Below are 12,266 nucleotides of genomic sequence, written 5' to 3' on the forward strand. Positions count from 1 at the left end.
ACGAATGACGAAAAAGGGCCAAAATGCGGACCCCCGAAGCGGGCGGCGTCGCATCGAGCGCAGGCGACGTGCCAAGGCGCGTGGGGTTGCGGCATGACGATGACTGGCCCTTTAGCCAGCGTCCCTTACTTGCACGTCTGCCGGCATTCCGATTCAGGGCTTCCCTAGTGCCCCTCCATCTAATCTTTGAGAAGTTGTTGATATCGCCGAGCGCCCTTTACTTCTACTTCCACAGTCAAGACGTAGAACCAGCAACACAGTCGCTCGTTTCCGTCACATACACCATGGGTTCCACACAGATTGATTTGGCAGAACTGCCTGCCATGAAGAGCAACCCAAAGGTACAACTTCTCAATCGTCTTGGCTACCTCTTATACTGACAACGCCTAGTTCATCTTCTTCACCGACTTTGACGGCACAATCACCCTCCAAGACTCCAATGACTTCATGACCGACAACATTGGCTACGGCCGCGACAAGCGCCGCGCCGGAAACATCGCCTGCCTCAACAACGAAATCACTTTCCGCGACTCCTTCCAAGATATGATGGACAGTGTCACAAAGCCCTACGACCAATGCATCCAATACCTCGTCGACAACATCAAGTTGGACCCCGGATTCAAGGCCTTCTTCGAGTGGTCGCTGGAGAACAACATCCCAGTTGTGGTACTGAGTTCGGGAATGGAGCCCGTAATCAAGGCCTTGTTGGAGAAGTTGGTCGGCCCAGATGCAAGCAAGATGCAGGTCTTGGGCAACCACGTCGGCCCCAGGGAAGGAAAGAACATCAACGAAGAGGGTGGATGGACAATCCTCTTCAAGCACCCCGAGTCTGGTTTTGGTCACGACAAGTCCATCGAGCTGCGAAAGTACTCCAGTCTGCCCGGGGACCTCCGACCAACAATGTTCTACGCCGGCGACGGTGTATCAGATCTCTCTGCAGCACGCGAAACAGACTTGCTCTTCGCCAAGAAGGGTCACGACCTGATCAGCTACTGCGCGCGCGAGGACGTGCCATTCACAGTCTTCGAGGACTGGTCCAATATCCTGACCAAGTGCAAGAGCATTGTAGAGGGCAAGACCACTGTCCAGGCTGCTGCCAAGGAAGGCTACGAGGCGTACAAGAGTGGCGCTGCTGGAATTGAAGTTCAGACCAAGAAATAAATGGGATTGCCGAAATTTGGTCTCGGGAAGACCATTCCTGGTTCCTGGTCCTGGGAGTTGGGACCGCCTATGTTGCGGCGCAGTAGATACCAAATCCTTTTGATGATGTGCGCACGGCAGTGGCTGCGGCGTAGACAGACTATGTGGGGGAGAGAATTATCCCAAGGCATCACCATAGACTGAAACGTTCGACGGCATAGAAAGGCTATAGATACGATTTATACGATAGACTAGAATTTGATGAAATTTTTATACTCAAGAGAATGCGCCACATATGAGACGACCGTTACTATGTACTCCTACAAACATCGCGCAATGAAGAAGGGCTGTTGCCAAGGGTATCTCTCGCAATGCAATACAGCAACAACTGGACCGATCGAATATGTACAACTTGCCAGCATCGTAATTCAGGCTACCTCGAGATGTTTACCTCGGTTGTCCTTACGATCGTCATACCCCTGGGGAGCACACTCCTCCTGTTACCCCTGCCAACCTCATGATCCAAGATACTTTCATCGCTCTCCCCAGCTTGACTCCTCGGTCTGCTCATTCCCCTTCCCCGTCCCGCCTCGGCATGATATGTATCCTTACCCAGCACAGCGTCCTCAGTATACGGGTCCCGGCCGGTCGACGAGGAATTTTCACTCATGTTTTTCATAGCGAATGAGTTACCGGGGCGCATGTCATCTTGCTTCATGTATCCATTGGAACGGAAAGGCGTGCTGTTGAGGCCGTTGGACCCAGTGGTGCGGCCTTTTGTAGCGAGGGAACGCATTTGGCCGAAGAAGTTCGCGAAAAGGGGTTTCATGGTAGGTAGACAGGCGGCGATGATGCCCACGTGCATTTCGACTCTATTTGAAGTATTAGTCGAAGCTTACAGTTGAATTGGAAAGTATGAGCACGTACTGCTGCCAGATATAATACCATGCTCCGTCACCGGACCAATCCGTAATTTTGAAGAAGTTGTACTGCATCGGTGTTTTGTAGATGGCTATTGCAGAGGCGAAAAGTCCCAGACTCAGGATGACTGCCAACCCAATGCGCGTTTGGATTGTAACCTGCAACCGCCACACCATTGGTATGGGAATCAGAGCGAAAAGCAGATCGGTGGCGATGTTGATGGACGAGTTGAAGACACCAACGTTCTTAAAGATATTAGCGTCGTAGCATTTTGCAGTTCTGCAATCGTGTTAGTATATATCGTGGACGATATAGGGCGTAGATGGAATGCGTACCCGGTCGGTGGGCGTAGGGTGTAGTCCCACCCTGCTTGCACCGGAATACATTGGAAAATGATAGCAAAGGTCGAACCAATGGTAAAAACACCAATAAAGACTATTTGTTTGTCAGTTGCTTGACCTTCGAAGTTCAGGCATGTTAACTTACCCAGCATGCCGATAAGGAATGGCCGCCATTTGGTTCGGTCCGCAAGTCGCAACAAGAAGAATCCGATGGAGAGCTTGATGAAGCTGTAGGCAGCGATGATGAATATCGAGTAGAAGTACATGACTTTGAAAAATGGGAATATGTTCTCCAGTGGGAAGGCTTCGGCGTGTTTTCCGAGACCCAGACCGATGACCTTTAAGAATAGTCCCAAGGTGGTGGAACTAAGAGCCTGCAAGGTTATAATCAGCAACCGACCCTTCCTCAGTGACTTCGCACCAGAACGCATGCGTAGTAAGAGTATGGAAACCTACCAAAGCAATCGCCATCATAGCGTCTGTTACAGTCAGTCATGTCTGCCACAACTTCGGATCGGTGGATCATACGTACCATCCCAACCAAAGGTCTTCAGCATGAAGATCCGGACGTAGAATCGCATCAGTATAGCGGCTGTCGACAACGCGAACAAGGAACCTTCCACTGCCAGCAGGCGTCCAGCCTGGTTCTCAGCCATGTATTCTGGTGACCGAGCTGGCATCATCGGCGGCCCCCCTTCCTGTCTCGAAACAATGGCATGGTACTCCATGTCAACGGTTGCGCAATCGACGAGAAAGCGATGAGTAGATCTTGTTGCTTGGACGTAGGTGTCCAGGCTATTAGAGCATTGTTCAGGAACACTTTCTGCAGGCTGTTTCCAAAGTAGCACTTAGGCACATGCAGATTGTAAAGATCCTGAACTGCGAGCAAGCGAACACATGTCTCGAGTAATACTGGCTTTGACCAATAATTGCACTTCCGTATATGCATGGTACGCAACTTTAATGTAGACACGACGGCTCGGCAGGGTCGTGCAGCTTAGGAATAACCGGAGTGGCGGTTTCAGTGCCGAGCCGTTCTCGAGGTCATCAGTGGCTCTGCAGTCGCAAAGTCTAATCCTTCATCTTCTGACGTGCCGCTCAACTGCTACGTCTTGAGCATCAAGACAGATACTTTCATTGCTTTCTTCATGCGCAAGAGGGAATGCATGCAAGACACGACTGCGCAGCAACAGAACGTATCGACGATACAACCTCCTCCATCGACACTGCGGATTCCGAACGGTCCGGACCGTCCACTCAGTGATCCAGGGCTAAAACCACGATCATAAACAAGGAACATACAGACTGCAGACGATCAATTCCGCTCTTGGGAGACGGAGTTCCAACAACAACTTCCCGTAGAAGTTACTCTGCGCGATTCGCAGTCTGAGTAGGAGTAGGTGCTTACACATGGAAGCAACGCTTTCTGGACGCAAAGTGCTGTTTTACTGAAGGATTATTGGATTACCGTAGCGACTTTCCCTTTACGTAGAGCTGTCATGCGTTCCCGTCAATGGCTCATAGTCGAGACGAGTGTAGTCTTGTGCACGGAGATGGAGACAAGCTGCGCGTTGTCTAAACGAACATACCCTGGTCATGGGCCAGTCTCAGACCTCTTCCTTCCATAGTGGGGATTCTGGTTCTGTGCCAATCACCATCACGACTGTCCTCCATCTGTTAGTCACGAGAACAGTACTGCTCAGCTGCGTCGCACAGCGCTGCGCAAATGTTCTCGTGAGATATGCGTGTTGCTCCCGTGTCGCGTATCAAAGTAAAAGCCATCGGAAAGCTACCAGTGCAGTGACAGTCGGAGGATTAGGTAGGTAATTTGTTAGGCGAAATGCGGACCTGCCGCAGACGAAGTAGGTGGTCGCATGTTAGATGAGTAAACGGGACGGTGGTCGAGTATTGGCAGGCGCTAGTTGTTCGCGCTAATCGTTCAGGCGCGACCAAGCCGCTCCCGCGGGGACTTCAATTATCCGGTCTTTGGCAGTTGTCCCGAGATAGCGTGACCAGGCGGGCCGCCTACCTTATTCCCCCCTCCCGTTCGTAGTCCAGGACTCCAGAGCTTCTCTCCGTGGACAGGGTCTCCGATCAAAACTTTTATTAGCCTCCTTAATGCATATTGCCTAAGCATGAATGCCTGTCAAAGCACCTGGTACCAGGTACCAATTGGTCGATCCATCATGTTCATCGGACTACAAGCAGAATATAGCAGGTACCGATGTATTTCCAGAAGCCTGACGCCCTTCCCCTCAATCCCGCACCCGGACATCATGCGACGCGGCCGGGTAAACTAAAGTGGCGCCTGGTCAAGCCGAAGCTTTCACCAGGATTATGCTTCGATTTGTCCATTCACTCCCCTGACCGAACAGCCTGGTCAGATCGATATGTAAATCTGCTTCAGGGTAGAACCCGAGCACATCGATCACGACCAGCTAGCACTTGTGCTGGGACGTGTTCAGGCGCCGGTATGTCTTCCTCGGTGAAGCCATTTCAAAAAAAGTGTAGTAGCCCACACGGCTTAGCATCCACTTCTTGCAGCCACTTATACCAGTCCCTGACAATCCCATTCTACCCACTACCCTGCCCACTTTTGGTGAATTCGCAGCCGAGAGCTCCGATAGCCAGGCATCCAATGGTGTCCGCCCGCTAACGCGTCTTACACTCGTTTACAGGCGTTAAATCCGCCCCAAATCCTTCCTTCCACTCACCTATAGGGGCGAGACTCATGCGAACCCACGTGTAGCGGAGTTTTGAAAACGCCTTGTCAAATCCCACAAGGCGACCTCGGCATTCGCCAGCCGCCAGCCGCCTATTCGGTGGTAGAGCATGCACCAAGGAGCTTTTCGAACCCCTTCGAACGCCTCAAGGTTATTGGCGAATAAAACATCAGTATGCCATAAGCTCAAGGGCCACACCGACTGACTCAATGCCTATCATTACCTGCCCGGAAACAACAAACCGAGCTAATGGGTCTGAAAACAGTACGATGTTGTACAGCACAGGTATTCTATGCCGATATTAGACTAGATGGAGGCGAGTGTTGGATTGCTTCCTGCGAGTATTTGAAGGCACATGCAGCCTCAAAACTTTGGACAGGGCATCGCCACGTTTTGCTCACGCCTCTTTCATCTCCTAATATTAATACAGTAATCGCTAGCTTGTGTTGGCCTTTCATCCGGAACCTTATTCAACGTCCTCGACCGTTTCAGTCTTTTGCTCGTCTTCATCCTTCACAAGCCTCTCTAGACCTTCGATCACCCATCTTTAACCGGTTCGAAACGCCATCATGCGTACTGCTGCATTCCTTTGGCTCGCTCCTGCAGCACTAGCCAGCGCCATCCCTTCCTTCGAAGAGGCTTCTCCCGCCATCTCATTCGACAAGAGGCAGAATGTGTCTCCCAACGTCCTCGGGGGCAAGATCCTGCAGGCTGATTTGTACGCTGGTGTTGCTGCCATCAACCAGCAGATCTATCAGGCTACCCAGAAGCCTGACCAGTTCAAGAAGTGCAATCCCCTGAACCTAATTGTTCGCAAGGAATGGTAAGGCGCCAGCAACCGAGATGTGGATTGTACGCTAATAGACTTAGGGCAACCTTTACTACACCGGAGAAGAACGACTATGTCAAAGCCGTCCAGTGCATCTCCAAGCTGCCTCCTAAGACACCCAAGTCTGAGTGCCCGGGCTGCAAGAACAGATACGGTAAGTTATGACTTTACGAAATGCATGTGAGACATACTCTGACTTCGCATCTCCACATCTGTAGACGACTTTGTGGCAACACATATCAAGCAAACATTTGCCATCCACAACACTGGCAACTTCCTCCCATGGCATCGTTACTTCACCTACGCTTACGAGCAAACCCTCCGTAACGAGTGCGGTTACAAGGGCTATCAGCCATACTACAACTGGCCCCGATGGGCTGACAACCCGATGAAGAGCCCTACTTTGGATGGCTCTGCCACCTCTATGGGCGGTAACGGTGACGCTGGATGCAGCAACCAGACCTTCTACGGTATCCCCACCAATGATGCTCCTCTGATCAAGATCCCCAAGGGAACTGGTGGAGGTTGTGTAACGTCTGGCCCATTCAAGGATTGGTCTGTCAACCTTGGTCCTGTCTTCACCGACTCTCTCTGCACGCCTCCCAACCCGATCGTCGACTTTACAGACCCCAACATGGGACTTGGGTACAACCCTCGCTGTCTGAAGCGTGACATCTCTGCCTGGACTTCCAGGCAGTGGACCAACGATGAGATGGTTGTGAAGCTGCTCAACAGCCCTGACATGAAGACCTTCTGGTACGACATGCAAGGTGGTGACCCAGCTTTCACCGAATTCATGGGTGTGCATACGTAAGTTGTATTCAAGGAAGACGTATTCAAGACATGCTAATATTCTACTAGGGCTGGTCACTTCACTGTTGGTGCTGACCCTGGTTCTGACTTCTTCACTTCGCCTGGTATGTTCTCTTACGTCAGCTTCACAAAGACGTTCGGCTAACAACGAAACAGGTGACCCATACTTCTACTTCCACCACGCCCAAATCGACCGCGTGTGGTGGTCGTGGCAGAACTTGAACCCTGCCAACAGGACCAATGCCATCTACGGAACGATTGCCCTGGGTGACCCTACCGCCCCTGCCACCAAGCTCACCGACACCATGACTCTCGGACATGCCTACCCTGGCAACATCACTGTTGGTGATGCGATGAGCACTATGGGAGGACCTTTCTGCTACACGTACATCTAGAGACGGACCCTCGACTTTACTTCGACCTTCTTGTATATACTTGACCTGTACATATTCATCCGGATTGGTGGACTGTAGTCGATTTGCTGTTGAGCTCAAAAATAGACCAAGCACGCGTACCCTGTGCGATGGAAGTAGACTAGCAACCCAGAACATCCATGGCCATTTTTCTGAGTGAGCGCGTGATGACTGCAAGCCTTGCCTGGATCGCCTGAGCATGATGAATCAGAAAAACCCAAGCATAGCGAATGTCGATATCAGAGTAGAAAGTGGAAACTAGCACGATCTAACGCATGTTCCGCAGCGCTAAGCGGTCACCATACCTGGGCTGCATATGTCCCGCAACGAATATGAATGGGCGGGGTCTCTCCATCCAAAAGCGCGGAGACCCTGCAGTGCCAACGCATCACCGCTGAAGAAGAATCGAGGGCAGTCATGTCCTCCAATCCCTCCGACCACGCCGGTTTCAAACGCTGTTTGAGATCACAGCCACCCTGAATCGGAGCGCCCCTCGAACATTATTGGCATCTTAGAGTCAGCATTGGAGGATTCGCGATTCGAGTGAACCCTTACCCCGCTAAGATTCTAGCTCCCCCGACTTTCTGGATCCAGGGGACGACGAATGTTGCAACAACCATCGCAAGACATCCCCAACATAGCAGAGAGCATTGCCAAACAGTAGAAAACTTGCGCAGAGCACAATAATCCCTCCATCATGAACGTCGACCCTCTGACTGGCAAACCGCTCCCTTCGACCGCCATCCAACGCATCCTCTACCTCGCGCCCAAAGTCCACATTTACCAGATCCCACCTGCGACGTCTACAAAAGGCTACCAGGCCTCGACCTGGACAGCCGACAACAACAAGCTCCAAATCTTCACGGCTCGACTACGCGTCGTCGAGACGTCAATACCGTCGAATGAGGAGCAACAAAGCAACGACGATGCAGAGGAGAAGGTCACAACAACACTCCTATTGGAAGACCCAAAAACGGGGGACCTGTTCGCCGCAGCGCCATACACAAGTGAGAGGACGGTAGAGCAAGCATTGGACAGTAGCCGCTTCTTCGCCATCACCGTCGTGGGCGAGGGCAGGAAGGCGATCCTGGGTATGGGCTTCGAGGAACGCAGCGAAGCCTTTGATTTTAGCATTGCGCTGCAAGACGCCCGTCGCGTACTTGGCTTTGAACAAAACCCCGCTGCGACATCATCATCCCGCTCCTCCAAATCCGCACAAACGCCCGTCGCCGAAGAACCAAAACGCGATTTCAGTCTCAAGGCCGGCGAAACGATATCGATAAATCTGGGAGGCTTGAAGGGACGCAGGTCAAGATCACATGAGGGAGGCGAGAAGAGTGAGGAAGGTGATCGCAAGAGCGAACAAGATGCGCTGTTCAGTATAAAGCCGCCACCGGGAAGTGGGGGTGGGGGTCCCGGATTCCTGCCACCGCCACCAAGTGCGAAGAGTGTCAAGGAGGAAAGGAGGAGAAGTCGGCAGAACTTTGATGCTGCCAGCTTTCAACCGCCCAAACAGACGGCGGAGGATTTGGGCTTCGACGATGGCGAGTTTGGCGAGTTCCAATGAGAGGGGGCTACAAATAAGTGGGAGGTATTTTGTGCATGTTTAGCATTGGAGTTATTGTTTGCACTGGTTTAGGTCCTCCGCGCATGGGAGGCGTTTTGAAATCAAGACATAGCAAGTTTCAAGGAGACGCGAGTTTTGCTGAGTGTATAGGTGCGTGTCGTCGAGTGAAAGCGAGGTGTGTTGGGTATATCAATCTACAAACGCCGATCCTATGTGCCCGGAAAGAATATTTCAATCGCCGCTCATGAATATGTCCAACCCTGCGCCTCATCGTACAGTCTTTCAATGTCGCGAATCAGATCCTCTGGCTTTTCTCCACCCTCGCAGTCCTTGAACCTGCCTCCATCGGTAACACAGCGCACTTTGTCGTCCAATCTCACGGTACAGCTGGTGGTCACGCCTACATCGCTACTATGCTGCACGCTATCTCGCAAGAGACCCATGCCATATGCGCCGTTCTCCTTGCTCATGCAATCGTTCAGCACGCCAAAGTCCAGGCCATGCTCCAGTGCGCAGTCTTCGATGAGGGAGCGGGCGGGTATCTCGGAATAATCGTTTGTAAGGCAGTTGGTGAAGCCAAGGTAGAGTTTAGGATCGGGGTACTCGGATGCGGCGCACAGCATGACAATGTCGCCTAGACATTCTGTTTGGCCGTGTTTGCATTCAACGCCGTCGTCTGCTGTCAGGCTGCATGTGTGTCAGCTACGTCGGCTGCTTGCGCGGGGACGATGCAACGTACCTTCCTATCATGCTCAAGCGGAAGTCTACCTTGTCCGACACGTTGGCCATGGCGGGCAAGACGAGCTTCTTCAGGCAGTCGCGCGCATCCGGACACTTTGACATGATGTGTACATCGACCGGTACCTTGGTGTCGGCCTCGTCGTGCATGTCTGTACATGTGAAGGTGCGTGCCAGCCAGAACAGACTGAAGAGCAACACAAACGCCGCCATCTGGAGTCGCGTCCTCCTTGTCTTGCGGGATGGCATTGTCTCGTCGGGTGGCGGCGCCTTAATGTGCTCGTGCGTGTCCGGGAGGAGGGGCGCCTTCTCTTCCATTGCGTGGGACGGTGTCGGGGCCGACGCGAGGTTTTTATCTATGGCTTCGTATAGGCGTAATGGGCGGGTGGTCTGGACGCTGCGGTGCTGAGCTAGAAGTGTTGGGCTGGTCTGCTAGATGCGATGGGCTTGTGTGATGTGATGGACATGGTCAAATGGGGAAAGATGGTCTGATAGGCGTTCGGGCTTATTGCTGATAGCGTGGCTGACTAGGGCTTTGAGCGGCAGATCTAGGTACCAGCAAAAGCAAAACAATCTAAACTCTGTATTTAGTGAGCGTTGCACACGTCGAGAAGCCACATTCCCGTATGACGTGATGCCCTATTCACACTCCTCGCAACGCGTGCACTTCCCAAACACGTGAAAAGAGCCGAGGAGGACAGCACGGCGGAACAATTGGCCGTCGTGCCCGTCGTGCTGTAGCCGTGTGGCGTTCTACACGCATGTAACACCGAGCTTCGGAGGGGCTACACGAATCCTACCTCACGAACCATTCATCTGCTGCGCGCGTAAAGCCTGCCAATCCCACGCCTCTCTTTTCCTTTTCGCTTCTTTGCTCATGATGAGATGACTTTTTGCCTTGTTGACATTCTTCTTATCCTGCTCAGACATTGAATTGTTCTGCAATCCGCGAGGCTGATCCCCCCCTTTCCATCTGGCCGCCTTCCACTTCCAGATTCGATAACACATGCGGCAGCCCTGCATCACTTCCCCTAGATCCGTTCCTGAAGCCCGGCACCAACCCGAAACATGGCGTCGGATGATCAACAAGACGCTGCATCGGCTGCGATTCAAGCATTGACCGGCTTTATCAATACGAGCACTTTGCTTCCTCTAGCCCAGCAATTTTCGGCAACTTACAGTCATCTGGCCAAGTCTTCCACCGAGCACTTTCTAGTCACTCCCGTCACGGCACTACCCACGGGGAAAGAGAAGGGTAAATTCTTGAGCATCGATGTTGGTGGCACGAATCTAAGAGTCGGATTTGTTGAGCTAATCGGAGAGCCAGATGGCGCCGCAGAGGATGAGCGGACACGGAGTAGCACGGTTGGCGAAAACGTGTTTGCTCGCATCAAGAGGAGCCACGACAGAGACTGGCCCATTGGAGATCACCTGAAGATGGACCAAGCTGAAGACTTGTTTGCCTGGATTGGTGACTGTATCGCCGAGGTTGTCAAGAGTGCTCTTGAAGAGCAAGAGACCATGAAAGATATTACATCTCCTCTGGGCGATGAGATTCTGCTTGGCATCACCTTCAGCTTCCCGATGGCGTAAGTCTAAATCCACCCGTAGATTGTAACACCTTACTAAAGCATAGTGCAGACAAGATCGTCTTTCAGAAGCGACTCTGCTACCAATGGGCAAAGGATTCGCCATAACTTCGGATCTGAACCTGGGCAAGATGCTTCTCGCTGGATATGCGCGATACTGCCACACCAATGATGCAGTAAGCCAGCTCAACCATTCCAAGTCACAATTACCAAGGATACGGGTAGCGGCCATCACAAACGACACAGTAGCAACATTCGCATCCCTTGCCTATGCAGCCAAAGCAGCACCCAACAGCCGCGTTGCCATGGGCCTCATCGTCGGTACTGGTACCAACGCAACCGTACCAATGAAGCCAGAGAGTCTTCATCCTGATAAGAGAAGTGCACTCTCAAACCCTGATGCCGTCGAAACCGTCGTCATCAACACAGAGTGGACGATTCGTGGCACGGACAAGCCCTTGGTCGACTTGAACATCAAGACGTCCTGGGACATGACACTCGACGCCAACAGCGATGCACCGGGCTTCCAACCATTCGAGTACATGACCTCTGGGCGGTATCTTGGCGAGATTGTACGATTAGTGTTTGTCGATGTTGTGTCAAAAGAAGAAAGTGTGCACGTACCATCATCACTGATGCTTAAGAACGCCCTACCAACCCGCTTCCTGTCGGAAGTCGTCGCGCGAAAGGGGGGTCGCATCGTACAGGAAGAGCTCGAGAGCAGGTACCCAGATCCTGAAGATTCGGACGATTTCTTCTGGACTGTCGACAAGGTGGAGTTGATACGGGACATTGCCGAAGCTGTCCAGCAGCGCTCTTCAGCTCTCATCGCGGCTGCTTGCGTTGGACTGTTGAACTGTGTGGGTGACGTCGCACTAGACAAGCAACAGGCCTCAAGTAACGGTGCTCATGCAAAGGGGAAACGCGAGATAGAAGAGCTGGTAATAGCATACGCCGGAGGAACGATATCACAATACCCCAAGTGGCTACAGACATGTCAGCAATGGATAGATATCCTGGTCGAGGAGGGTTCTTCGTCGAACAAAAACAAGCAAATCACGCTCAAGGAGGCCAAAGACGGAGGTATTGTCGGCGCCGGAGTACTCGCAGGCATGACAGATGAGATAGTATAAGATTAGGCGAAGAGTTCCCTCAAGGCACTATCAAAGACCACGAGTCGTACAGCCAGTGA

At 52.3% G+C, this 12,266-nt stretch overlaps 6 protein-coding genes across 6 annotated transcripts; 4 read left to right on the forward strand and 2 right to left on the reverse strand.

The window, feature by feature from the left end:
* Positions 1 to 284: 284 nt before the first annotated feature.
* On the forward strand, positions 285 to 1,161 carry J4E82_002416 (uncharacterized protein; the record flags this gene model as incomplete). The annotated part of the gene is made up of 2 exons (XM_051728717.1): positions 285 to 341; positions 391 to 1,161. The coding sequence occupies 2 exons, from the start codon at positions 285 to 287 to the stop codon at positions 1,159 to 1,161; spliced, it is 828 nt and encodes a 275-aa protein (XP_051591668.1).
* Positions 1,162 to 1,573: 412 nt separating this feature from the next.
* On the reverse strand, positions 1,574 to 3,130 carry J4E82_002417 (uncharacterized protein; the record flags this gene model as incomplete). Its single annotated transcript, XM_051728718.1, has 6 exons — positions 1,574 to 2,012; positions 2,068 to 2,340; positions 2,397 to 2,496; positions 2,548 to 2,776; positions 2,859 to 2,881; positions 2,935 to 3,130. The coding sequence occupies 6 exons, from the start codon at positions 3,128 to 3,130 to the stop codon at positions 1,574 to 1,576; spliced, it is 1,260 nt and encodes a 419-aa protein (XP_051591669.1).
* A 2,564-nt stretch (positions 3,131 to 5,694) lies between these two features.
* Positions 5,695 to 7,162, forward strand: J4E82_002418 (uncharacterized protein; the record flags this gene model as incomplete). Its single annotated transcript, XM_051728719.1, has 5 exons — positions 5,695 to 5,948; positions 5,996 to 6,108; positions 6,173 to 6,764; positions 6,816 to 6,871; positions 6,924 to 7,162. The coding sequence occupies 5 exons, from the start codon at positions 5,695 to 5,697 to the stop codon at positions 7,160 to 7,162; spliced, it is 1,254 nt and encodes a 417-aa protein (XP_051591670.1).
* A 715-nt stretch (positions 7,163 to 7,877) lies between these two features.
* Positions 7,878 to 8,747, forward strand: J4E82_002419 (uncharacterized protein; the record flags this gene model as incomplete). Its single annotated transcript, XM_051728720.1, has 1 exon — positions 7,878 to 8,747. One exon carries the CDS (start codon positions 7,878 to 7,880, stop codon positions 8,745 to 8,747), a length of 870 nt encoding a protein of 289 aa, XP_051591671.1.
* Positions 8,748 to 8,989: 242 nt separating this feature from the next.
* J4E82_002420 (uncharacterized protein) lies at positions 8,990 to 9,803 on the reverse strand (the record flags this gene model as incomplete). Its single annotated transcript, XM_051728721.1, has 2 exons — positions 8,990 to 9,434; positions 9,487 to 9,803. 2 exons carry the CDS (start codon positions 9,801 to 9,803, stop codon positions 8,990 to 8,992), a joined length of 762 nt encoding a protein of 253 aa, XP_051591672.1.
* A 750-nt stretch (positions 9,804 to 10,553) lies between these two features.
* Positions 10,554 to 12,207, forward strand: J4E82_002421 (uncharacterized protein; the record flags this gene model as incomplete). Its single annotated transcript, XM_051728722.1, has 2 exons — positions 10,554 to 11,074; positions 11,127 to 12,207. The coding sequence occupies 2 exons, from the start codon at positions 10,554 to 10,556 to the stop codon at positions 12,205 to 12,207; spliced, it is 1,602 nt and encodes a 533-aa protein (XP_051591673.1).
* Positions 12,208 to 12,266: the final 59 nt, after the last annotated feature.

This window comes from Alternaria postmessia (genome assembly GCF_024291825.1).
Source record: "Alternaria postmessia strain BMP 2775 chromosome Unknown scaffold_9, whole genome shotgun sequence".
In the NCBI taxonomy this organism is placed as follows: Eukaryota; Fungi; Ascomycota; class Dothideomycetes; order Pleosporales; family Pleosporaceae; genus Alternaria; species Alternaria postmessia.